Source organism: Falco punctatus, assembly GCF_963210335.1.
Source record: "Falco punctatus genome assembly, chromosome: 18".
Taxonomy (NCBI): Eukaryota; Metazoa; Chordata; class Aves; order Falconiformes; family Falconidae; genus Falco; species Falco punctatus.
The window spans coordinates 3,358,718-3,384,609 of NC_137598.1; the positions used below are offsets into that span (position 1 = coordinate 3,358,718).

Genomic DNA, 25,892 nt, shown 5'->3' on the forward strand with positions numbered 1-25,892 from the left:
CCTGGGACACCCCAGGGTGCCCAGAACCCCCCTCCCCCCCAACATCCCGTCAGGTCCCCGGCCAGACCCTACACGTGCTGCCAGCGCGCCGGGGACAGGGGCTGTGGGACCAGGCTCCGGAGTGTGGGGCCGGACCCCCAGACCGGGGATGCAGGACTTGGGGGGTGCGGGGACGCGGCGGTCCGCGGAGCAGCGCCCCCTGGTGGCCACGGGCGGAGCCGCCTCCCCGCCGCACGAGCTCCCAGCCGGGCGCCGGCTCGGCCCCGCGGTCCGGTGGGGCCGCGCTCCCCCTCGCCCCACGGGCCGGTCGGGCCCTTCCCCCGCGCCGCGGGCCCGGGCATGGAGGGGACATCATTGTCCTCGCACCGCCCCCTCTTGAACCCACGGGGAGACCGCAGGGGTTTGGGTGCTGCCTTCTCACAAGAGAGCTGGAGCAGGGGGGCTCCCTGGCCCCGGGGGGGGGGAAGGGCGCCAGCCTGGGGGCTGCTGTGGCCCCTGCATGGAGATGCACAGGGTTCTGCGAGTGGGGCAGCGGGGCTGGGGGCTCTTCCTCCAGCCAGGGACACGCACCCATCTTCACCCCCTTTGCAAGGCCAGAGCCGGGGTGCTCCCAGGCCTGCTGTGCCCCCTCACCACCCTGCCCACCAGGTCCCACCGCAATGGGGCAGTCAGACAGAGGTGAGGACCGGGTCTTTCTCCCCAGGGCAGCTGCAACCCATGTGTCTGCCCAAGGAGCCAAAGGTGCTGGGCACAAGCCACCCCTAGGGTGATCTTGCCCGCCATGGGCATGCTCTGCAGCCCCTTCCTTCCCTCTAAACTAGCCCTCCCTTTGCATGTGATCCCATTCAGCAGCTTAAGGAGATGAGCCCTCTCATTTCCACCTGGAAATCGTCCTGCCTCCCCATCCTGCAAGCCACTGAGGCATCCAGCAATCCTCCTGGGGCTGCCCTGATGCCTCCTTGTTCAGCCACAATGTCTGTGGCTCAGAAAGCTTTCTCCCACCCCGAAAGCTTCCCTGGCTGCTTGCCCCTTGGCCCATAGCCTGACTGCTGTCCCAGCAGTTTTCCTAGCCATCTCACCACCTCCTACCTTTAGCCTCCTACTCGCCACCTAGATGTTTCTCCACTCCATCAGCTGTTCCAGGGCTACCAGTGGTGGAGGTGGTGAGGATAGCAAGCGCTGCAGGGCCTGAGACCATCTCAAGGGCCTGACAGTGATTGTCATTTGCATACAGCCTGGTGCCCCTCAGCTGCCACCACAGCTGTACATCCCTGTGAGGGTAAAGTCAAGTCCTGTGTTGCGTTTGTATCATTGTACAGAAGCCAAGCAGAGCACTGGGGCTGTAGCAGCTCTGGAAGCAGATTGCAAAGCAATCTGGTCCCTTCCCCAAATGGGTCCTATACTCCAGTCTGCACAGCCAGTCCCCCTTCCCTGGGGAAGCCTAGCCTCACCCAGCTCACAGGGTCTGCAGGTAGCCAGGTCCTGTCACCTGTGAAGGGAAAGCAGGGCAGTGGCGGTACCTGCACTGAGGGAAGCAGGAGGCAATGAGGGTGTCCGAGCGAGAACAGAAGATGGGGCCTGGGAGCTCCAGGGGCGGGAGGGGCGGGGGGTTAAAGGAAATTTCTCACCCAGCAGCACTGCTTTTCCTTGTTTGTTTTTACAATGAAGGTCAGTTCCCTACAGTGACTAAATGTAGGGGAAGAGCCAGGGTGGCCCCAGGTGCAAGCAGCTATTTCAGGGAAAGTGGCCTTTGCCCATTTGTACCTAGCCAGAACGTGACAGCATGTGTCAATGCCAACAGGGCACAGTGGGGAGGCAGGATGACCTCCCCAAGACCTGCTTAGGCCTGGGGATCCTGCTCTCTCCTGCAGCTCTGTCCCTGCCCCATTTTCCCTAGTCCTCGCTCCCTGACTTCTGGGAAAGGGAATCTGAAGCCATGAACCCCCTGCCTGGGCAGCCCACGAAGGAGCCCTGAGCCCGAGACTGTGGCCTCCCAGACCCTTGCAGCCCTGAGCAGACAGGGCAGCAGGACCACCAGGGCTGGAGTGGGGCTGGACCAGGAGTAGGGCTTAGCAACACCAGGGCTGTTCCTGGGGGCTCCTGTGGGACGAGAGCCTGCTAGGAGGGAGCTCATGCCCCACCTTGTGCATGCTCACCTCCCCAGGTGACCCCAGACACACTTTTTGTGGGGGCATGCACATTCTCACCCTGCCCTGGTGCTCAGCTGCTCCCAGCTCCCAGTGGCTCCACCCTGCTCTCTGGGATGCTGCTGCACATCTAGTATGAGCTTCAAAGGTGACGGGAGCTGCGCCACACATCTAGCCTGACCTCCGAGCCTCTTAGCAGGATTACCCCCACTGTGGGCGCTCTGCCTTCCTTGGCATTAGCCTGTCCTCCCAGTGCCCCTGTGTGCCATCATGCACTGCAGGTGTCCAGTGCACCACAGGAGCTGCTTTACGGCGCCGCAGGTCTGGGAAACACCATCTCCACGGATATGCGGGACCCCCAGAGCAGGGGGACAACATGGGGTGTAATCCCATACTGTAATGTGTGAGAGAGATTTCAGGAGGCAGCTCAGCTCCTGGCCGTGGCCGTGGCCTGCCAAAGACTGTTCCCTGCCTCCGTTCCTGTCCCCACTGCCCCAGCCTGAGTCTCATTCCTTTCCCTGCCAGCCACCCCCAACCCAGCGACAGGTGGGGAGGTGTCTGTACCCTGGCGAGGCCCCAGCACACAGGGTAGGGGGGCGGCACAGTTACCCCATCCTTCACAGGAGGGGAGAACAGTGAGCTGTGTCCTGGGATGCCCCCTGGGCCGCTGCAGTGGATCCAGTCCCACAGCTTCAGCCCCAAGGCAGGGCCAAGGTAGCGGGCGCAGGTGAGAGGGGTTGCCTGCCTGCCCGTTTTGTAAGAGGCATAAGCGGCTCAGCAGATTTACCCCTGAGTGTGACCTCAGCTAAGCTGCTGGGAAAGGCCAGCCTGGGTACCAGGCACAGTGTGGGGCCAACCCCACTGCCCACACCGCCGTAGACCAGCCAGGCCTCCCTCCCAGGGTCTGGGGACTTGTCCCAAGACCACCCACCTCTTCCCAAGGGGCCATCTGCATGGCCAGACAGGCCCAGGTCCATTTTGCCACCAGCTTTGAGTCCCCTGGGTGCAAACAATGCTTGGGCAGTTCCCCCTGCAACAGCTCTCAACCTCCGGACCCCCAGCCCTGCCACATCCCCTGCCCCACGGTTAATCTTGGCCTCCTGTTTAGGAAAGTTAAATTGGCTCAGAGCAGGGCCAGATGATCACCCAGATTAAAGACTTAACATTACCACCACAGCCAGCTCAGCATCTTGGCTCTGCGCTGGTGGGTCAGCGTGTCAGTGTGTCAGTGAGTCAGCACATCACGCACACACATGTGGACATCCTCCCACACACACACATGGAAACATACATTCACTGCAACAGGGAAGATGCTGCATTGTTGGCAAAGGAAAACATGGTATCTGGTGTCTTTGTGGGATACCTCCCTGCCTGCCCCACCTCCCCCAGTTGCATTGACTAGACAAGAGTGCCAATGCAGGGGAGAGTAGGAGCAGGGCGACTATAAAGACACCGCGCACATCCCTGTGCATTTACCTGGAATCCACAGCTGCAACTCCCGGCATGTGTATGGCAACACACACTCTGGGGGGCACAGACACGGACAAGGTGTCCTGTCGTGTCAGCAACGCACGTGCTGGGGCTGTGCGAGTGCCCAGAAGGCTGACACATCCTGCAGGCTGTTCCCCACAGGCGGAGATATTTTGGGGAGCGTGGGTGATGGCCACGCTGCCCCTGCCACGTGGGGGGATGCCCTCTGTGGCGGCCTGATGAAAGCTGCCCTTTGTCCACTTGCAGGGTGCAGCACAGGGCCAAGCTGGGAAAGCAAGTGGGTTTGTCCCCAGATAAAACAGCCCCAAACTGAGCTTTGAGCAGATGCTTGCGCAACAAGGACCCAGGCCAGCCATGTGGGATCTCAGAGGGATGAGCAGGGGGCATTGCCTCCAACTCCAGAAGAATCTCACCCCAAATTACACAGGCGATTCCCCATCACCCACCAGCTCATTCATTGCCAGAGTCTGTGGGGTTGAGGCTGGGGTCATCAGGTGGTGTTTAGGGGAGCATATGAGAGAGGATTAGGGAGATCAGCAAGACATGATTAGGGTATAATCTGGCATTTGCAGTAGGGGCACAGCCTTTGGGGGTGGGCTGTGGCTCACTGTTCGAGATCACCCACCTGGGGCCAGAGCCCCTAGAGCTGTGCTATTTCGAGCTCCATTTGGGAACTGATCCAGGTGGAGAACAGCATCTTCGTAGAACAGCTATGCCCCCCAGCCATGCCTGCCCTGCTGGGAAACAGCTTCTTTGATGCTCATATTATGGGCCACCCCGCTCCAGCCCCCAGTGAGGTAGTACCCAGCTCCCAGCCCAATCCCTGGGTTGCCCATCCATAGGGAAGAGCCCCCTGTATAGCCCTACTCGCACAGGGTCTCAGCGTGCAACACCCCACAGCACCCAGGGACCCCCAGAAACACCGCAGCTCCCCAACCCCCCGGCAGAGCAGTCCTGCCCACAGCTGCTAATGGCTTGCTGCTCCAGCCCCAGAGCCCAGCATCCTCCCAGCCAGAGCCTGAGGGGCCTGGGCCAGGAGTAGGACCTTCTGGCCCCAAGCAGGACCATTTCCCCCACCCCATCCACACAGGCAGTGCCAGGAGAAAGCAATCAGAGCCTGGATTTTGCATTTCCACCCATTTATTGGCAAAGCCACACCAAAGTATTAAAATAAATTAAAAACACAGGTCATGTGTGTGCATTGCATACATGAGTATCAGGAAGGCAGAGGCAGAGTGAGATCTTCAGTAGAGAGGTGGGTAGACAGGACGGAGCACCAGGGAGTCCCAAGAGCTGCAGAAACCTCTACCATAAGAGTAGTAATAGCTGCAAAATTAGAGGTACAAAAAAATCTGTACCTTTAGTATGGTCTTAAAGGCAAATTCTGAGTCAGACCTCCTTGTAAGGAGGCACCGGGCTGGAAGAGAGCTGACTGCTGGGGTGGGCAGCAGGGAAGAAAAGCACAAAACCCAGGGCAATGAAAGGGGAAATACACAGGACCTGGCCAGGAAGCAAAATCATCCTCCACAGCTCCATGCTCTCCTGGAAACAGAGGGCTGTGCCTAGTCATTGCGGTTTTCGGGCTCTCGACAGTCATACCCTTCATCCACATCTTCCAGGCCTGTTATTTGTGCCTCATTCCATCTGTTCCCAACAATAGGTCCAGATTTGATGCAGGAAGATTTGTTGCACTAGGGGAGAAAAGCAGGACTGGCTCTTGTTCTCCAGTTTCACAGCTGGAGGAAACGGACCCATTCCTGCATCCCACTCTGCTCTCAAGGAGGCCGAGTCCCAAATTGTCACCAGACACTCTGAATGTGAACAAAGCAGGGCTGCCTCACCCCACACAGGGGGGAAACACGACCACCAGAAACGTGGTATCAGCTTGGGACCAGAGGGATGCTGCCATTCAGGGCAGGGATGCCCAGAGTCACCAACCACCCACAGCTCAGATTCAGGCAGTCTGATGTGGCCTTGGCTCTGCCCCGTGTGTCCTCAGCGACGCCTGCCCCAAGTGCTCTTCTCTGGAGACAAACCCTGCTCCCTCTGATGACACCCTCTCCCTCCCTCACTCCCACCCTTTCCGAAGGATCCGTTGCACCACAGTCTGACTCCAGCTCAAGGGAGCTCTCCAGCTCTTCCCTCCACCCCGCACCGACCCCCCAGATAGACAGCCCTGGAGAATGGGGGTACCCAGCACAGCTCCCCCAACCCTAGCTACAGCCACAGGCATCAACAATCATGTCAGGGATATCAGTCTTGACAATGTTGCTATTGCGATCAAAGTAAAGGACAGAGAGTGGCCGGCGTCGTGTGGGCACACAGCAAGAGTGCCCTGATGCCTGGATGTTGTTAGCTTTGACGAGGTTGAAGACAGCTGTGTGGAAAGAAGAGGCCATCCCAGGGCTGCCTGCCACATGTAGAGGGCACTGGCCCACACAGTAGTTTATCTGGTAGCCCTCAGGCTTAATGATCCAGTCGTTCCAACCGATGTCACGGAAATCCACATAGTAGTCCTTGCGGCAGCAGAGGTTGGAGTTCTGGCTGCAGCGGAGGCTGCGCTTGGCCACATGGTGCCCTGTCTCCCGTACCCTTGCCTTGGCCACCAGGAAGGGCTGGTGGGACCAGCTGGCATTGGCTATTGCCATAATATCACCCTCATCCCCATGGCTTTCCAGTTCCAGCCGCAAGGTCCTGTGCTCTCCCCCAAAGAAACTCTGCAGGGCAGGCATGAGGGTGAAGGCACGCCAGCCACTGCCCTTAGCGCTCAGGCGCCTCTCACTCAGCAGCGTGCGATTGCCCCCCACCAAATCACCGTCCCCACCAGCAAGGAAGATTCTCAGGGTGAGGCTGGCTACCAGGTCTCGGGGGACTCGAAGGTAGAGCCAAAGCTGAGCCTGCAGGATATGAACGTCCTGGTCTTGTGTACGGCTGAACTGGAACTGCAGCCGCAAGCCAGAGGGAGAGGTGGGTTCTGAGGGGAGAAAAGGATGAGATGAATGCTACAGGATGCTAGGGAAGGTGAGGCTGCACTACCTTCCTGCACATGGAGCCCAATCTCTTTCAGCTTCCTCTCAGGAAAGACCTACAAACTTCCCTCCCTCCACAGAGCCCTCAGTCTGTCCCCCTCCCTTCCATGGAATGCTACCCAAAGCGAGGTGGAGCTGGAACGGGGGACTGTCCCACCCTGCCTGGTGGAACGGGCACAGAACAGGGCAGGGAGCACCTGCTGTCACCTGGCTTACCTAGCCCTTTCCCTTTGCTGCACACTGTGAGGCTGGAGAGTATTTCCAGCCTGCACCCACCCTGTCTCCCCCTCCCCCACAAACTAGCCCTTGCAGCTCCCAGGTCCAGCTACTGCGAGCCCCAGGCACCCAGGGCTGCCCCCATCCTTCCTGCAGGCACCGAAGCACTTCAGGTGGGGGGGGCTCAACTGGCCAATGCCAAAAGAGGGGCCACCTCTCCTCCAGAGCTGAGCCTTCCAGCATCAGCAGCACCAGGAGGTCACCAGTGTGCAGCAAGTGCATTAATTAATGATTTAATCACCATCCTCGCGGCTCCAGACACCTTCAGCCCGCTGGGAGAAGGGGATGGCCAAGGCCCTGGGGGTGCTGCAGCACCCCGGGGTTCAGGGGCTGCACATCCTCACGGGTACCACAGCCCAGGGCAGGCAGACCCTACCCCAGGGGCCAGCACGACAGCGGCTCGCCCGGGGTCTCCCGCGGTCCAGCACCGGGCACAGCCCAGTTCACCGGGACCCCGGCCGTCGGGGGCCGCGTGGGTGACCACGGGGGGTCGCGGCCGGCCGCTGGCGTTCCCACGCACCCACCTGGCTCCGCGAAGCTGATGATCTCGTAGCCCTGCTCGACCTCCTCGTCGGGGCCCCGGCGGGCACCGGCCGCCTGCAGCCGCCGCAGGGCGCGGGCCACGGCAGCGCGGGGCACGGCGTGTGCGAGCCGGGGCCGCTCACGGAGCCGCAGCTTCTCCAGCAGCTGCCGCTTGGCCGCCTCCTCCAGCAGCCGCCGCTCCGCGCCCCCCGCGCAGGCCGAGCAGCGCGGCTCCGCCGCCGCGCACAGCACCACCACCGCCGCCGCCAGCAGCAGCAGCAGCCACGGGCCCGCGCCGCGCGCCGCCATCGGCACCGACGGGACGCACCGGGCCGGCACCGGGAGCAGCGCTGCCCGCCCGCCCGCTTTGGGCACCTGCGGCCGGGGGCGGGCCCGGCGCCCCCCCGCTATTGGCCGGCTCACCTGCCTGTCCCGTCCCGTCGGGCCGCGGCCGGGGCCGGGGCGGGGGATTACCGGGATTAGCCCCCCCCCGCAGCGGGGGCGGGTGGCAGACGGCGGCGTCCCGCTGTCGCGGGGGAGGGGGCTCCACAAGCAGCAGGGCGCAGTCGTCGACCCCCGTTCCCAGCTCCGTGCGAGGCCGTCGGGTCCCCGCGGGAGGGGTTATCGAGGGGGGCTGCGCATCTGCATCCAGCCCCGGCCCGGCCCGCGGAGGGCACTGTGGGGGCTATGCGCGAGTGGGGGGGGGGGGGGGCACACGGGAGTCTGTGCATAGGAGGGTTCGTAGGGGTGTGCACAAATAGTGCGACATGCAGAGGTGTGTGCCCAAGGGACTTGCACACGTGTGCGTGCATGGGCTCTGCCCGCCTGCAGCTCACCTCAGCATCTGCCCAGGGGTGCGGAGGGACCCAGGTACCGTGGAGGATGCAGGGCACCGAGCACCTCTGCCTGGTCCAAAACCCTCAGGAAGCAAAGGGCTGGGGCAAATCCTGGCTGGGTGCAAGGGGCGATCCCAGAGCACCCTGCTGGATGGATCCCGGCCTCACCTGCCTGCCCACCGAGCCTACAGTCTGGCCCCCGCAGTGCCACTGCCACCCAGGCACCCCCTTCGCCATCCCAGCAGGGCCAGTCTCATTTGTTGCTGACAGAGGACCCAGTAGGGATCAGGGGCAGTAACCAGGGTGACCCCTGCAGCCCCCTGGGGACTGTTCACGTCTCTGGGCTTTTGTCACTCCTACCATGTGATGAGTTTGGGGAGTCTCAGCCTTTGGACTGCCTGGTCCAGCATCACCCCCGGGCGGGGCTGAGCAGGGCCAGCGAAGGTGTATACTATGCCCTCTCGTCCCCACAAATTTAAATGGATGTTTCTATGTACTGAGCGCTCATGAAGTGGCAGCCAGTGCCACGTCAACTTGAAGATGTTCTTTGGATGCTTAGCCCCATATGCCACACTTAGAGCAGGGTGCACAGTCTGAGCCAGGGCATGGTCCTGTAGAAATCCCTCCAAAGTGGCGCAAGGTGCCACGTTGTTGGGGGAGCAGGAGAGAGCACAGTGCTCTTGTGCCAGAGCAGGGAACCCACAGAGTGCGGTGGGAACCTGAAGCCCAGCCAGCCCTTCAGGCACGTCCTGTGCCCACCATGCCATGCAGCACTGACTCCAAGGTCTTGACCACAAGGAGCGCCTGCCTCTGGCCAACCGCAGAGGTGACATGTAAATAGAGTGGGCTGTCTGGGAAAAAGCACCCACCAGAGATGATGCAACCACAATGCAAGGGGCAAAGTTCTCAGCTGGCTGGGCCTGCTGGCAGCTCCCAGAATAGCCCAGGAATGTCAACAGGGAGGAAAGAGTGGGCACAGCCCGGCCTGGGAGCACAGCTCCCACAGGGGCTGTGAGCCCCAGTTGCAGGCAGTGCTGCCTGGGCACCAGCAGGACTGAGCAGATGGCACTTTCATCCAGGCACAGGTGCACGGTGCATGCTCACAGTGCACACGCCCTCACTTGCACAGATGCTCAGTGGTACATACACATCTGCACACTCCCTTGCAAACTCATGTTCAGTCCCTCATCTCAAATATTTGGTTACATGTTCTGTTTAAGGACATGCCCACACATGCACCGCATGCCCATTCCCCGGCTTTTTATTCCATGTTCCCGTACTGGAAGTGGAGCGTTTCCTATCTGGCTCTCGGAGCAGGTTAAATTCCCCACGGGGCAGGGCTGCTCCCGCCTTCAATCCATGGAAGGAGCCAGGTCCCCCTGCCTGACACTCTCCCCACAATGCAGCAAGCTGGAGGGAGTCTGAAGCTGCATCACTGAGTGGCACGGGCCCAGGGGGGGTCTTCAAAACCTCTATTTCACCACCACCTCCTGACAGCTTCACACGTGCAGGAAAGGGAAGCAGTCACGATGCTGTGCTGAATTCCTCTTTCCCTGCTGGATCCACAGAACCAGGATCAGGGCTGCAGCACAGCATCAAACAGGAGGCAGGCAAAAAGGGTGAATTACTTTAACCCACCACCCTTTCCAGGCGGGGAGGCAGCGTCTCCCCAAAGAGATTAATCCCTTTGAACCTGCCTGGATCCTTCTGCACTGGCTAGCAACCCACGGCTGCCCCCATGAACCCCCATTTCACCTCCAGCTTAGCAAGAGCATCCTATCTGCCCGTGCCCTTGCACGGCAGCTGCACACCGCCCGCCCACTACTCTGCCCCAGCAGATCTAGGGCAGGGGTCAGCGTGGAGCTGTGAGTGGTTCTTGCACCCATTGCATAAGTGTGTTGTTGATTAAGCAGTTCCCAGAAAGCAAAGCCCAGAGACCGGCCTGACCAAAATACCCCCCTGGGTCCCCCCAGGCCCGCCACTTGCTGCACACATGGCTTCTGGGCCTCTGACCTCGTGTCCGGTGGGGCAAGTGTGGCACCTGACGACCTAACCTAGAGGTGCCAACAAACTGGATTAAGCCAGGACACCCCCAAGAGCTCATGCACCAGCACCTGAGCACGGCCCCTGCCAGAACACCTGTTTCTGCAGGGCTCTGCTGCCCATGGCAGCCAAGAAGTGCGAAAGCAGCCGGGACCCCAGCCCGGGGGGCCACGGCACGGGCCAGCCTCTGGCGCTGAGAAGCTTCGTCCCCACAGGTCCCTCTTCCCTGGAGCAAGCGCAGACTGGAGGGGTGCCCGGGGGGGCTCAGGGGAACGGCATGGCAGGGCTGGAGCCAGTGCCAAAGCCCCCCGTGGTGGCAATGCCGGGGGCAGCCCGTGCCCCTGGGCCGGGGGCCCAGCACGGAGAGGGAGGCGGGGAGGGCTGGCGGGGCCGGGCAGCCGGGGGCAGGCCGTGGGAAGGGAACGCAGCCAGGGCTCAGGGCCAGGGGGGGAAGGTCGGTGGCCCCGCTTCCCTCGGCGGCCGAGCTCCTCACCCCGCTGCGGCCGGCCGAGCTGCCCGCCCCGCGCCCGCCACGGGAAGAGGGGCGAGGGGGCAGCCGCCTCAGCGCCCTGCCGACAGCCCTGGCGCGTTCCCACAGCCCCGGCCCGGCCCGGCTCCCCCGGCGCGCTCCTGCAGCCCCGGCGGGTTCCCGCTCCCCCGGCGCGCTCCTGCAGCCCCGGCGGGTTCCCGCTCCCCCGGCGCGCTCCTGCAGCCCCGGCGGGTTCCCACTCCCCCGGCGCGTTCCTGCAGCCCCGGCGGGTTCCCGCTCCCCCGGCGCGCTCCTGCAGCCCCGGCCCGGCCCCGCTCCCCCGGCGCGTTCCTGCAGCCCCGGCCCGGCCCCGCTCCCCCGGCGCGCTCCTGCAGCCCCGGCGACGTTCCCGCTCCCCCGGCGCGTTCCCGCTGCCCCAGTGCGTTCCTGCAGTCCCAGCGCGTTCCTGCTCCCCCGGCGCGTTCCCGCTCCCCCAGAGCGTTCTGCAGCCCCAGCGCGTTCCCGCTCCCCCGGCGCGTTCCCGCTCCCCCAGCGCGTTCCTGCAGCCCCAGCGCGTTCCCGCTCCCCCGGCGCGCTCCCGCTGCCCCGGAGCGGCCCCGAGCGGCGGTGCCGCTGTCGGCCCGCGGGCGCCGCCTGGCGGCGCAGTACGAAACCGCTCCCGGTCCGGCGGGCTCCGCCGGGGCCGCGCAGCTCCGCCGCGGGGCGGCCCCTCGGGCTGGGGCGATCAGCGCCTGCGGTGCTGCCGGCGGCCCCCGCACGGGCGCTCAGCGGGGGCTGGCGGGGGGTCCTGGCACCCCGCGCCAGCCGAGCCGAGGATGCGCGGTGCCTCTGAGCCGGAGGCTGCTGGCTGGAAACTGCCCCTGGAGCTGAAAATTAAAAATTAACCCTTTTCAAGGCAACAGCGGGGGCTTTCAGGAATTCCCACCCCTCCCCTGGGAGCCAGGCCCTGCCAAGGGACACCCTGGCACGGCGCGCGGGGACCTTTGCTTCAGCGCCTGTTGATCCTGGCAAAGGCTCCTTCTTCCAGCAGCGGCCGCACATCTCTGTCCCCGGCCGGAGCGCAGCCAAGGGGACAGCACCGCGTGCAGCCCTGTGTCCCGTCTGTGTCACAGCCCGAGCCACCTGCACTGCATCTCCTGTGCTGGGCCAGGCTGGGGGGGCTGGGGGGGGCGGCTCTCTGCCAGGCTTACTGGTCCCAGCAGGACCAGTACAGCAGTATCTCATGGCAGCTGCCTGAGACATCCCCCCGAAGCCCCCTGAGTGAACAGGGGACCGCAGCAGGAGGGTGGTGTCACAGCAGGGGGAGAGGGGACATCGTCACGTGAAGGATGATCCCTTCCCTCTCTTTGCCCACCAGGGAAGGAGGAGCGGGTACCCGGTGGGAAGCTGCTCCCTGCTGCGCTCCGGTTTTCTGCTCTCCCTGAAGCACCTGGTGTGGTGCTCTGCCCCACGCTTGTACCGCGGCTACTGTCGTGGATGAGGGAGAAGACCTGCAAGATAAAGCAGGGCTGTGACGAAGCCACAGGGCCATAAATATGCAGCCCAGGCCACCACTGTGGGGGCTGAACAGCTACTTGCGTGTGCTGGGGGGCCCTACCTGCCATGGGCCCCCACCTTGTGCCAGCCCCACAGCAGGTGGGCAGAGCGGGGGTCTTTCCTGGCTGCGGGGATTACCCTTCCCTGATGGCACCCTCCTCACCCTGCGGTGTTCCCTGGCTGGGGGTGCCACTGTGGGATTCTTGAACCTCAGTCGCCCTTGCCCCATGCTGTGCATGGGGAGGGGGCTGCAGGCTGCACCCAGGTGTCCCATTTACCATGGGAGTGGGACAAGCCACGTGTGTGGAGGGGAGAGCCCGTGTCCCTGTGTTGTGGGACCCTGGAACCTGCTCATCTGGGGAACCTCTGACCTGAAGGCACTGGAGAAGGCACGTTTTCAGGTGGTTGGCAAACCCGTAGGACAATGTGTTCTGCCCTAATCTCAGCTTTTGGGGACAGGGAGGGGCCTCAGAGCCCAGGACCCCTCTTTGAGGAGCTGCTGCTAACCCAGGCACCCCAAATCGGCAGGACCTTCACGTCTATCGGGATGCAGCTGCACTGTGGGGCTTGGGCTGGCTGTAAAAGGCAACATGGTGACAACTCCTAGGTCCAGGGTGGTCTGGGGTGGGAGATGCCCCCCACGCCTGTGCCTGAGAGCAGGGGGCAGTGTCCCCACAGGGCTGGCAGGCAGAGCCTGCTGTGTGTTCTGTGGTGTCCAGAGATGCGTGTGCAGCCCAGCAAAGGGCAGAGCCGGGGTCTGGGGAGCAGGTGGTGAAGCGAGGGGCAAGGCACCCATGCCCTGCAGGGGCTGTGCAGCAGCCACAGGCAGCCAGCCCCACTCTGCTCTGAGCCTGGTGAGGAACAGGGCAGAGCCTGGCAGGAGGGCCGAGAAGAGGAACTGGGGGCATCCCAGCCCTGCTCAAGGGCTTGTGGCACCTACAGATGCCTCAGCTCAGGGTCCCAGGCATCTGCAGGGCCACAGGGCCCAGCCAACATCTCTGCCCCTTCACTTGGCCCCATTCTGCCCATGCCCGCTGCAGCATAGAGAGCTCAGCACTGGCCCCAGGAAAGCTGTTTGTTCAATAAATACAGACAGCGAAAAGAGGAGTTGGAAAAAGAAGGGAAAAAAAAAACAGAAAAAGCCAAACACCAAACCCTCTTTGGGTTTGCGCAAGTGACCTTGAGTCCCAGACAGTATTGATCCCCGAGTCTTCCACCTTGCCTGTGCAGCAGCTGGGTCAGCGGGAACCCTCCAGCTCTGAGTCCTAGAGGCACTGGTGCCTGGAATCCCGCATTTCAGCAGGGTGGGTGCTGCAACCTGATGGGGAGATGCAAGTCCCCGTTCCAGCAAGGCTCGGAGGGAGCACCTGCCTCAGAACACATGCCATGTAGGCAAGCACTGCCTCCTGCTACTGGTTGTTCCATCCCCTGCTCAAGGTGTTGCAGGTCCTCAGGGGCACTGTGCATCCCGGCTCTGCTCCAGCCAGAGCTGCTCATGGTTCTGACCATCCCAGCCTGACCCTGGAGTGGGACAGCAGATGCAAAGCCATCCTTCAGGCCAGACAGGGAGAGGGCCTGACACCACCACCCTCCCTCCTCCCCTCTTCCCACCTGGTTCAGCTCTGTCTTCAGCCTCTGGGGTAGGGTCATCAGTGCTTCCAGGGTGGACCACAGGACTGCAGCCACCCAGTTCCACCCCAGCCAGCTGCATGCACCTTGGGGGACTGCCCCAGGAGTTCCCCTCCTGAATGCCCCTCTCCCACCCCCAGCACCCTCTCCCCGCTTTCTCAGCCCTCACACATGGGATAACACGTGGGAAGCAGTGGAGAAACCCTAACATGGGGTTACGTAATGGGGCTGATGTGTCAGAGCCGCCCTTTGCCCCCAGCTCTCACGGCACTGACATATCCCGCTTTGCCACCAGGCAGGCTGGCGAGGGGCAGAGGAGGGGGCAGCTGCCCTGGGCCATGGGCCAGAGATCGGCTGAGAGGTTGTTCCGCAGTGAGGGAGCTGGGATGGGGTTGTAGGCAAGGGTGGGTGTCCTGGGCACCGTGGCTTTGGTGGTCTTGCCTGGCAGTCTCCATCTGCTATAAAAGGCAGAAGAGTTGCTCAGTTTTGTCCTGGCTTGGGACAAGAATAGCCAAATACAGATGATCTTGGTGGAATGGAAAATTTGGCCCAACTAAGGAATGGTGCCCTCTCCAGTAGGAATCAGAAGTCCCCTGTGTCCGGGGGCTCCCATACCATGCCCTAGATCTGGTTGAGACAAGGCAAGGGTTCTGCATCGCCCTGGGAAAGGCAGCCAAGGTGCAGAGAGCACAAGAGCTGTGGGAGCCAGCAGTATTGCAGCCTTTGGGCACAATGTGTCCCGGCAGTGGATGCCCAGCCCCGTGGCCTGGGTTTTGTAAATAAGTCATTGGTTAGAAGGTGACTGTGCTAAGGCACATCCACCACCCTGCACCTTGGGGAGAGGTGGAAGATGTGCTGGCTAATGACAGGGCATACATATGTGTACACATACATGTGCACAGGCTGTGGCTGGGAGTCTTTTATTGAATACCAGGTAGCTGGGAAGCTTGAAGAAGGAGACACTTTCCTCCCACTGGGATCGATTTCCCCTTCCTTACTCCCCTCAATCTCACGTCCAGCTGAGGAGTGGGGCCCCGTGGACAGACCCCTCCCCTCTGGCCTAGCCATCCCCCAGCATCTTTTCAGCTTCTACCTCCCCCAGCAGCCTGAGGTGGCTGCTGCTGGGACCCGTTACCTGAAGAGCACATGTTCATGTTGCAGCACTGAGGGCTGCACCATGGCCTTGGACTGGGACCAGCAGCAGGGCGAGCCAGGGCTGCCCTCAGCCACTGGGCAGTCGTGCTCTGCAGAGTCCTGCACGTAGAAGGGTCTGGTGTCCATCAGGAGCCGGTCTCAGAGGCTATGGCTCATGGGCAGGGAGGAACCCATGGGCAGATCTGAAGGGGGAAAAGAGCCGTGTGGGAGGTGAGGGAGGAGAGGATTTGCAGGTTCAGCATCACCCTTGACACTTCAGCCTCAGGAGGAGAAAACACAGCAGCTCGCCAGGTCTCACCCTGCCAGGGAGGGGCTGGGAGGAGGGCAGCCCTGCGCAGCACAGGTCCTGCCCTCCTGCCTCCCCAGGCCGCCAGTCAGGTACAACCACAGGCATCGACAATCATGTCGGGGATGTCGGTCTTGACGATGTTGCTGTCCCGGTCATAGTATAGCAGAGAGAGGGGGCGACGCTGTGTGGGCACGCAGCACGAGTCCACGGCTGCGTCTGCATTGTTGGCTTTGATGAGGTTGGCGACAGCGGTGTGGAAGGAGGCGGCGAGGCCAGGGATGCCAGCCATGTGCAGGGGGCAGAGCCCCGCACAATAGTTCATGTGATATCCCTCCGGCTGGATGATCCAGTCCTCCCAGCCGATCTCCTTGAAGTCCACGAAGAATTCCTGGCGGCAGCACATCTGAGAGTCTCCACTGCAATCAATGCCACGCCGCTGGACCCGGTGGGGTGTCCTGGCCCGGGCCTGGGCTGCCACAAATGGCCAGTGGGAATCACTGTGGCCAGCCAGGAGGGGAGACCCCCAGTCCTCTGCCACCTCCAGATCCACAGTGAGCCTCTGGCTGCCTCGAACGAAGAGGCTCTGGACAGCTCGGCTCACGTCCAGCGTGGCCCAGCCAGCCCTCTGCACCTCCATCTGTGTCTCGCTGGCCATGGTCATGTTCAGCCCCGTCAGGTCTGGCTGCAAGAGTCTGACGGTGACAGGATGCGTCCCGGGGCCAGGGACTGCCCAGAAGAGGTAGAGGGTAGCGTGCAGAATCTCGGTGCTCCCAGCCAGCTCCTGGGCGAAGTGGAAATGCAGGCGAGCGCTGCGGGAGGTGGAGGACCCTGTGCACAGAGCCAAAAGCAGAGTCAGAAGGTGAAGAGAGGAGGGGGGCTCCCCCCAGCTGAGGGCCACTGAGTTGGAGCAAATGGGAGGTATATCCAAACCAGGGAGCAGGGTGCAGTACACACAGGGGTGCAGGGGTCCCCACTTCCCTGCGCTGCTGCTGCTCCTCCTTCTTATGCTGCTCTGAAGCAGCAGCATCTGGGCCCGGTGCTGAATGCAGCAACCTGGCTTGGTTCCACCTCCTCTGGCCTGATAGCCCCCTTGTCAGTGAAGGTGCTGGAGGATTTTGGAGTAGGTTAGTTGGCTCCGTCAACCAGCTTTGGGTTTAAGGCAGTCACGCTGATTTGCACCTCCAGGGTTACCTCTGCTCTCCATGGCTGGAACCGCTGCCTGAAATTGCTCCAGCACATCCCACCCTTGTTGCTGCTGAGGCTGCAGAGCTGCCTCTTCTCCTCATGAAGGAAGGAGACAGGGACCTCGGCCGACAGGGACCATGAGAGCAGTGCTGGGCTCCCTGGCACAGCTCTGCCCGTGAGGACACAACCCTCCTCCTCTGTGGTCTGGCACAGCGCAGCGGGGCTCAGACCGGGCTCAGCCCCGTGGCTCATACCGGCTCTTCTGCTTCTAGCAGACGCTCCACCAAGCCAGGAGACAACTCCCCATTGTCCTCGTGTATGGGGACGCAATGTGCAGCAGAGGAGCATTGTTCCCAGAGGTCTTGGAGGACATGGCAAGCCCTTGCTATGCCACAGCAGCCATGCAAAGGGGAGTGTGTGCCCCCTCCACCTCAACAAGCAGCAGCTTGGGCTGGGCGTGCGGAAGGATGCTCTGCAGGACGGAGCAGTGATTCTGCTTCCTTCCAAAGAAGGCTGCATTTGCCTGGGGGAAGTGGGGGGATACAGGACCCTGCTTTTCCAGTGTTACTTGTCAGGAAGCCTGAGCCGTTTGGGGGAGCTCTCTTCTCCCAGAAACGCAGCTGATTCTGGAGTGAAATGTGGCTGCTCAATGTTTTGGGTAGGAAGTGGAGATGCAGCTGAGTGCAGGGAGCAGATGGGCTTTGAGGGACCTCAGTGCGCACACTGCGAGCTGATAGGGAATCTAGGCTTAAAACTGTGTTTTGGAAAACACGGTCATCTGACCCCTCTACCTCTAGCACAAATGGGGAGGGTTCAATAGAAATGGGCAGCAAATTCAGGTGGTGTGGCAGTCCGTCCCTGCTCCTGCACCCATCTCCTCATCCCAGCATGTCCCATATGTAAATGAGAGGAGCTCCAGAGACTCATTAGTGCTTCCACTGCCCCGTGGCAAGGGGAGGCTGGTTGAGGTAAGCTCAGGACATGGATACAGAGCCTCTCATTGCCAGTCCTTCCAGCAGCAGCGTGCCCACCAGCCTGTTGCATAGCTTGGCATTGCTTGCAGGAGCGTGATGCCCCTGTGCAGAGCCTTCAAAGTACCTGTGCAGAGGGGGAAACCTCTCACCACCTCCCCACAAGCAAGACCTTCCTTCCCTTGGTGCCCCCCACCTCAGGGTCCAGCCCACTGTGCCCATGGAATGTGGGCTCTGTACACACCTGACTCAGCAAAGCTCAAGATCTCGTATTCCTGCAGACCCAACCCAAGACGCAGGTGTGGGTCGCTGCCACCACGGGGCATCCCTGGGGAGAAGGCCGTGTCCACGCGCCGCGCATGCATCCTGCGGAGAGCGGTCAGCAGGACCCCCTTGGAGGTGGGCTGGGTGATGTTGGGCCTGTCTGGCAAGCGGAGCTTGGAGAGGATGCTCTGCTTTGCTAGTGCGATGAGGACGTCCCGCTGCGTGGTGGGGGTCAGGGCCGCCAGCCCGCAGGCTGGGCACCACACTCCCTCGGGAGCCGCCATCCTCAGAAGGCTCAAAAGCAGGAATGCCACCGCGGCTGTCATCTCCGTGCTAGGAGGTGACAGCTTGGGGGTCTCACAGTGTTCCTCCGACTGTCCGCTAAGCCAAAGAAGGCAAAGCGGGGCAGCAGCGGTGCCGCCGGAGAGCGGAGCGCGGCGGCGGGATGGTGGTGCCGGAGCCGGGAGCACCGAGAGGGGAAGGGCTCGTTCCCCTGACGTGGCCACAAATATTGGCTGATCGCGGGCGAGATAAACGCCCCCCCCCCCCCCCCGCCGCCGCCGTGATCCCGCGGGAGCCTCTCCCGGCACGGGGCAGCCGCTTGCGCGGCTCGTCCCGGGTTAAGGTGGACCCGGACGGGTGACGCTCCCGCTCGGGGGTCTCGGAGCTCGGCTGCCCCCTCGGCAGGGGCTGCGCGGGTGCTGGGGCTCGGCTCCGGGCAACCTGCTCCGGCCGAGGGAGAACACCCCGGTCCCACCCCGTTGCCCACCCCAGGCAGATGGCAGGGGGTCCCCGCGCACGGCGTGGGGCGACGGAGAGGGGTGCCCGTGGCACACTGTGGACCCCCCCTTGGCGCGGTGCAGGGAACCCCCGGGGGGGCGGGAGGCGGACCCCGGCCACGGCCGGCGTCATGCGGTCGGGGGGGCGGGGCCACGGTGTGACGACTGGCCCCGCCCCCGGTCTAGCTTCGCCCCCGCCGGGAGGCCGCAACTCTGCTGCCTGCCGCGCCCTCCGCCGCGCCAGGGAGCGCTGTCGCCGCCCGCCCGCCTCCCACGGCGCCGCGTCCCGCAGGTTGCTACGACAACGGGCGCGCGGCGGGCGCGGGAAAGAGACGCGATGCGCAGGGAGCGGTGACGCAGCGCGCACGCCCGGCGGGGGAGGGGCCCACCGCTTCTTGCCCCCCCCTCCCCCCCCCCCTTTTTTTTTTTTCCGTTTCTTTCCCCTTTTCTCCCCGTTCCGGTCACCACCCCCCCCCTCCCCGTCCTGTCCCCCCGCCCGCCCGCCGTCCCCGCCGCCCCGCCCGGGCGGCCCGCGCTGTCCCAGGCCCGGCCCGGGGTGGTGGCGGCGGCGGCGGCGGCCCCGGCCCCGCGGCGCAGGGCCCGGCGCGGCCCGGCCCGGTAAGTGCGCGCCGCCAGCGGGGACCGGGCTCGGGCGGGGGGGGGCCGGGCCTGGGGCTCGGGGGCGGCCGGCGATGCCACCTGGGACCCGGCTGCGGCGCCCTCCCCGCGTCTCCGCTCCTTCCTCGTCCCCGCGGGGGCCGCGGTCCGGCGCCGGTGTGTCCCCAGGGGGTCGGTGGGGCGGGCCCGGCGGCGGCGTGGGGCTGCCTCCGGCGGGGCCCGGCTGGGTCTCTGCCGCCTCCGGGCGCTGCCGGCCGTGGTGGCAGCGGGGCACCTGGCCGCGGCAGCTGGCGGAGCACATGGCAGCGGGGCGCTGGGGCATCGTGCGGCCCTGCCGGCCGCGCTGGGTGCCCGGGGCCGAGGGGCCGAGGCGGGAGGGGAGCGGCAGGTGGGGGACGAGGCCTCGTGGCGCTGGTGGCCCGGCAGCCGTTCCACCGCCCGGCAAGCGCAGCGGGGTTTTCTGGCATCCTCAGAAACAAGGTCTTTCCTTCCGAACGCTGTTCTGGAAACATTTCGGGCTTCTGGGACCCTGCTGCATGTAACAGGCCTGGGAATGCTGGAGGGCTCGTTGTCTCGTGGCTTGGCTGGAGGGATTTCGGGATTTTGGAGGGTCTGCGCAGGGCACTGAGGGGGTACCTGGGAGCGCGGTTTTGTTACTTTTTTTGAACTCGGTGTTCTCTGCCCCGTGACACGTTTAAATCCTCTTTTTTGGGTACCTGTAGATGTTTGGCCTCTCTGCCCGAGTGTCAGAGTTGCCACTGACTTCTGCCAGTGCAGTGTTCTGGCAACAGGTTTCACAGGTAAGTTGATATTACTTAAAGTTTTCCTCTGGTCTGTTTGGAATGGTCTGGTAGAGGTTGTCCTGAGCTCCTGATACAGTGTGTAAACAGATGGAGCTGGTGGATTGTTGCTTCTCTTCTGCTGCTCATTGTGTGAACCTTTTTTAATCCCTGCCCTTATTTCCTTTCAAATTTGATCTAGATTGTTGCTTTCATTGATGGCAACCTTTTCTGATTTCCAGTCATCCTCCTTTCTGGTCTCTTCCTTTTTGTTTTGAGATGGGCAAGAAAGCTGAGCTCAGGCCTAGGCTGCTGCACTGGCCTCTGGTTTTATAAAGGGCTCGATGATGCTCTGCCTTTCAGAAACTGCTAGGAGGGTGTTTGTCTTTCAGAAAAGCACTGCAGATCTGGGCGAGTGCTGTGCAAAGGCTGTGCCAGCTTTTTAAATGGTGGGCAAGGCTCTAGCCAGTTTGTAACTGGCTCATTGAAGGTGTTCTGCAGACCCCGATGGCTTTCTGCCATTTCTTTTATTATTGATTGCTCTTAAATGAGCAGCTGTTCCAGCTGTTAGGCCACAGAGGACCTGAACTTGTTGGTGAAGTCCTTATTTGCTTCTCTTCTATCTAGGGCCTGTACATCTGGAGCTGTGTCCTTTTGACTTACTCCAGCTTACTTGTCCTGCACAGGGGTTGGTGTAAGATCCCCCTTATTTCACCCTGTCCCAGTATCTGCCCTTTTCTGCCATGCCTTCACCTGTTGCCCATGCCTCAGGTTGACTGTTCAGTGTGGTGTTGAGTGTACTATACATTGGTGAGCCTGTACTACAGTTAGCCTACCTCCCAGAAGCAATGAAGGTGCAGTGTTCGGGACATCGGGGCTGGCTGTACAGAAGACTCATTTTAGATGTTGCCTTGCATTTTAATTTGCACATAAGGTTTACGTCCTTGTTCTTTTCTGCCCTTCAGCAGTGCTACACACAGTAGCTCCTTGCACTGTGAAGTGTTCCTTGTAAGGCAGCTCCCTGCTGCTAATAAAAAAATAATAAAAATAAAAAGTGGGAAGCAGTGTCACCAGAATCCTTGCAGTGCATTCCTGAACATTTTGACTCGTGACTTCTTGGGACTTTAAAATTCTCTCACATTGGTTTCCAGTTTTGTATCTCAGCTAAAAGGTGCTATGGGTGGTTGTCTGACCTGTTTGCATTTTTTGTCTGAGATCTGTCTGTGATGGTTTCACGTAGTGTAACTGTGCCCAAAAATAGGTGTTAGATTTTTCAGAGGGGTGAATTGATTCCTGTTCCTGGGAGCTGATTTACCAGCTTGCAGATACTATCAAGCCCCCTACTCAGTACACGTGTTTATTCTGAATAACCTGTTGCTTGTAGGTGTCATCTTAACATAGAGACTGATCACCTCAGAAATGCATTAGCTTTTCTCCTGAGCACTTAAAGGTGAGCTCAACTGCTTCAGCTCTGCTCATTCTTTATATACTTTTGTGATGTTTCAGTGTTGACAAAAGATGTCTGGAAAACCGAGGTGTATTTCTAGCCATATATGCTGATAATGCAGCCGAGTGTGCCTTAGTAGCTGGAGTGGTAAGGGAACGAGCTTCACCGCAAGGAACGCTAAGCAAGCTTCTGGCAGAAGTGCCAGCTTTCCAGGGCTGGCTTTATTTTTGTAGAGCTCAAGGATGCCACTGTAATTGTGAGTACAAAGAAGCCTTGAGTTTATTATAAGTTCTGATGCTTTTGCACCCTTTGTTCATGCAAAGCGATCCATTAGAATCTGAATCACTCTGCTGAAGAGGATGCAGATGCAATGTGAGCTGGAAATGCAGAGTTGCTGTTAATTGTGCCTGTGTTGCTCGGTAGGTGTAGGTTACTGACTGCCTTTATTTTTGGAGCAAAGTCAAAATTTAAAAAGTGTAAGGAGCGCAAAGGGATGGGGAAGAGAAGTGTTGGAAAGAGGACTTGATAAAGGGAGATAGCCTACTTGGGGAGCTGGAAATACTGCCAAGCTTTGGCGCCTGTTTTATCACCAAACAAAGGACAGGCTGAGGAGTTATGCCCTAACAGTAGGGAAGGGTGGTGTGGGGGGAGAAGCTCTTTGGTATGGTGTTGTGGCTGCTTGTTCAAGACTTGTGGAGCAGCAGAGCTGTCCTTACCTGCCAACTGTGCCAAGAAGGCTGTCTGGTGTTACAAAGAACAGATGCTGTAGGCCACAGGTATCCCAAATCATTGGTGTGCACAGGAGTTGTTTTCTCCTGTCTGCATGGGGGGCAGTGGGAATATGTTGTGGGACCTGGTTTGCTTGTCAGAAAGCAGATGAGCACATGCCTGTTTACAAATGAGAACAGTGCCCTTGCTAATTCAAAATATCTTTCGGTGCTCCTTTTTCTGCTAGCAGCGTGCAGAGAAGTTCCGTATGTGGCTGGTCTCAGTTTGGTTTTCTTCACTGGTACTTGTTGAGAATCTTGTATCATCTCTTGCCTTGACCTGTTCTCCACCTCCCTTTGAGAACTGGGACCTGATTCCCCATGGATACTTCAAATAGTTCTGATTCCTTGTGCTCCAGTCTTTTCATTCTTTTTTATTTCTATCTTGTTTGTTACCTGTAGCCTATTAAGGCTGACTGACGTAACCTCTGTGTCCTTGAATTTGTGCTGGAAATTCTCTATTAAATCATACTAGGTATGCTTGCCATAACCTTCCTTCCTGATTAAATGGCAATTCGATAGTTCAGCAGTTCACAGATGATTTGCTGAACTTTTTTTTTTTTTCTTTTAAATAATGTTCTCTTAGGGTCTCCCTTCTCCCTCCACAGCTCTGTATTTTCAAAGAGCTGTTAAACTTGGTAAAGATTTCCCCCTCCTTGTTCCTGTTTCTTTGGAATGCAAGGGCAGATTGTGTCTGCATAGAAAACTTTGGAAACTTATTCCTGTCTGTGTGTGTATATTTACAAATATGAGGGTTTGTTTTGTTTTGGTTTTTTTTAATGGAACAAACTGGATGGTGAGGAAAGACATTGGACTGATTTTCTTCTTCTCTGTCCACCAAGATGACAGTGTGATGTTTGATGGCAGCTTCACTGGATAGTAAGCCATTACTCCAGACTCCAGGGATTGCACAAGTGAGGATGGATCTCAACAGGTTGCTTGCAATGATGGTGCTTTGCTGGAGACAGCCACCTTGCTTTTGAGGAGCCGGATTAAGACTCCCAAATCAACTCCTGCCAGTCCTGAAGGAGAAGCAGCACTTGGATGTGGTCCTTCTCTTATCTCTCCCTCTGCTGATGAGTGGGGACTGACTGGGGACTGGTGCCCTAGAGGTGAGTAGGATATAGAGCTCACTGACCCCTTAGCAGGCATTGCAGTTTTCGCTGAGTGGTTCCTAAGGGACAACTTGAGCTACCTTCTCAAGGTCAATGAAACCTGGAATAATTTAACAATATTGGATGATAGTTCGTAGCATTGTCCTCCTCTGGCTCTTAGCTTTGTTTGCTTAGACCTTCCTAGGATCATGACTGAGAAGTTATGTTCTGTGGCGTAGCTGTGTTTCTCTCCGTTCAGAGGTATATATAATGCTAGTTAGTCAAGTGCTGCTTTGAGCTGCAGCCGTCTGACTTGTGAGGGTCAAGTCTCCAGGCTGGTAGTCCGTTCAGCAGAGTGGAATTAAAGGAACTAGTCGTCTCATATTTCTTCTCTCTATCTTTGTTGTTTGTTGCTGTTTTGGGACAAGATCTGCAGTCTCCCAGGGTACTAGTCTTTGGGCTGGAAGAAGCAGATGCTTCTAAATCTAGCTGTTCAGCTTCCCGGAATGTAATGCTACTTACAGCCGACTGTGGCCTCTTACATCCTGTGAGTTGCAACACTGGAATTTCTTAGATACCTGTGGATTGTCTCTTGCTGAGATGCTGGAGGAAGCTGGTCTGTTTGTGCACCACTCGTGGTGGTGGTGCTTCTTGGGGTTCCAGACACAATCTGATATAACCAGGCATCATGCTTGCTTAAAACTAGCTCTGTTTTTCAGGTTCCAGCATTACTTAGGGCCTTTCTCAGCAGCCTGCTGTGTGGAGTGCAGAACTATGTGCAATGCTGACAGTTGAAGTTAATCCCTTATTGGAGCAAATACAGTATTTCTTTCTCTAAGTGGTTGCTCCAGCTCCTGACAGACTCACTACTAGGGGAATATTTTAGAATTGGTAATGCTGGCAGGCTTAAGTTTTTGAGTTTTTCTTGTGGCTGAGAGCAGCACCAGGGTGTTCTGAGTGCAGTTCTCTGCATCACATCTAACTAGAAACATGGTGTAGCAGCTTTAAACAGTGTGGTGCTGCATGTGGCTTTTTGGCTTCTGTGATCAGTAGGAGCTAAAGCCAGCAAACAAGGTTTAGTGTAGTGTACTATGTACGTCCAAAGCTGCGCTGACTCAACTAGTATCAGGTGTTACGTTATCCCTTGAGTAAAACCATTGCAACTTTGCATGTCTTGTTCTAGTTAAGTAAAAGCTAAGGCCTGGGAATAAACTAGCACCTTCTCAAGTAAGATGGATGTATAAGGAAGCAAGTCCCAGAGAACTTGTTAAACTACGTGCAGCCACTCTCTCTGTGGCTGGGAAACTGTTACTTAAGGACCTCGGACTCTGCTGTTGCCTGGAGTAGTTAGTGTTGGGAGGAGAGGTGGGGCAGCATGGCTTAATTTCACAGAAACTGAGGAAATTTTTGTTCTTGCTTTGTCCCTGTTGTAGTTGTCACAGGTTGTCTGTAGCAGGCTTTAGGAGGGGGTGGAAGGAATAAAGGGGCCCAGCCAACTGAACTGAACGGGAAGGAAATTGCTATACTGATGCCAAGGAATTGGCTCTGGGAGAAGCAGACCCTCTTGTGTAGTACTGGCCTACAGATCAGAGCAGTGGAGAATGTCCATGTCAAATCCATTCTTCCAGCTGTTCTGCAGTACCTCTTCTTCTGCCTGTATATTTCATCCTCTCGTCAGAGCGCAGATGCATCCAGTTCCCCTTATGGTGGTGATGCCATTTGTGTTGCTAAATTTAAGATTGTGTCAGTGCTGCTATTCTAAAACCCCATTTTCCGGGGGAAGGTGTATAAATCACCCATTTAAGAAAATAATAATAATAATTTTTTTAAAAAATATATATCTGTAGGAGTGGAGTGGTCTGGGGCTTAGCTTCGTTTCAGTGCTTAAATTCTTTCAGAATTGTGGAATGGTTTGGATTGGAAGGGACCTTCATCATCTCATCCACCCGCCTGCCATGGGCAGGGACATAGAACCATAGAATCATTTAGGTTGGAAAGACCTTTGAGATCATCACATCCAACCGTTAATCCAGGACTGCCAAGTCCATCACTACACCGTGTTGCTAAGCACTGCATCTACGTGGTTTTTTTTTTTAAACGTTTCCAGGGGCAGTGATTCCACCTCCTCCGGGGGCAGCCTGTTCCAATGCTTGGGCACCCTTTCAGTGAGGACATTAACATCCAATCTAAACCAGCTTGAGGCCATTTCCTCTTGTCCTGTCGCTAGTTATTTGGGAGAAGAGACCGACCCCCCACCTGCCTACAGCCTCATTTCAGGCAGTTGTGGAGAGTGAGAAGATCCCCCCTGAGTCTTCTCCTCCCCAGACTAAACAACCCCAGTTCCCCCAGCCATCTTTCCCTAGATCAGGTTACTCAGAGCCCTCCCTGTCCCATCTGACTTCAAACGCTTCCAGGGATGGGGCATCCACAGCTTCTCTGGCCTACCTGTTCCAGTATCTCGCCACCCTCATTGTAAAAAAAATTCTTATAGCCAATCTAAATCTGCTCTCTTTCGGTTTAAACCCTTGTCCTGTCACTGCTGGCC

General features: G+C 59.2%; 3 protein-coding genes across 6 annotated transcripts in view; 1 reads left to right on the forward strand and 2 right to left on the reverse strand.

Annotated features, from left to right (window-relative positions):
• Window positions 1-127: 127 nt before the first annotated feature.
• LOC308055289 (inhibin beta C chain-like) lies at window positions 128-10,982 on the reverse strand. Its single transcript, XM_080369098.1, has 2 exons — window positions 7,468-10,982; window positions 128-6,612 (listed from the first exon to the last, which is right to left on the reverse strand). The coding sequence occupies exons 1-2, from the start codon at window positions 7,772-7,774 to the stop codon at window positions 5,852-5,854; spliced, it is 1,068 nt and encodes a 355-aa protein (XP_080225224.1). The 5' UTR covers window positions 7,775-10,982; the 3' UTR covers window positions 128-5,851.
• A 3,921-nt stretch (window positions 10,983-14,903) lies between these two features.
• LOC308055287 (inhibin beta C chain-like) lies at window positions 14,904-18,962 on the reverse strand. Its single transcript, XM_080369095.1, has 2 exons — window positions 17,844-18,962; window positions 14,904-16,271 (listed from the first exon to the last, which is right to left on the reverse strand). Exons 1-2 carry the CDS (start codon window positions 18,187-18,189, stop codon window positions 15,529-15,531), a joined length of 1,089 nt encoding a protein of 362 aa, XP_080225221.1. The 5' UTR covers window positions 18,190-18,962; the 3' UTR covers window positions 14,904-15,528.
• A 158-nt stretch (window positions 18,963-19,120) lies between these two features.
• Window positions 19,121-25,892, forward strand: part of R3HDM2 (R3H domain containing 2) — a 61,514-nt gene continuing 54,742 nt past the window's right edge. The window contains exons 1-2 of one of the 4 annotated variants that reach the window (XM_080369092.1): window positions 19,295-20,060; window positions 23,096-23,365. The gene's annotated coding sequence lies outside the window, so the exon portion shown is untranslated. Of the gene's footprint in view, window positions 19,261-19,294; window positions 20,061-23,095; window positions 23,366-25,892 lie in introns of those variants that run through there. The other 3 variants (XM_080369087.1, XM_080369080.1, XM_080369082.1) reach the window with 3 other exon arrangements.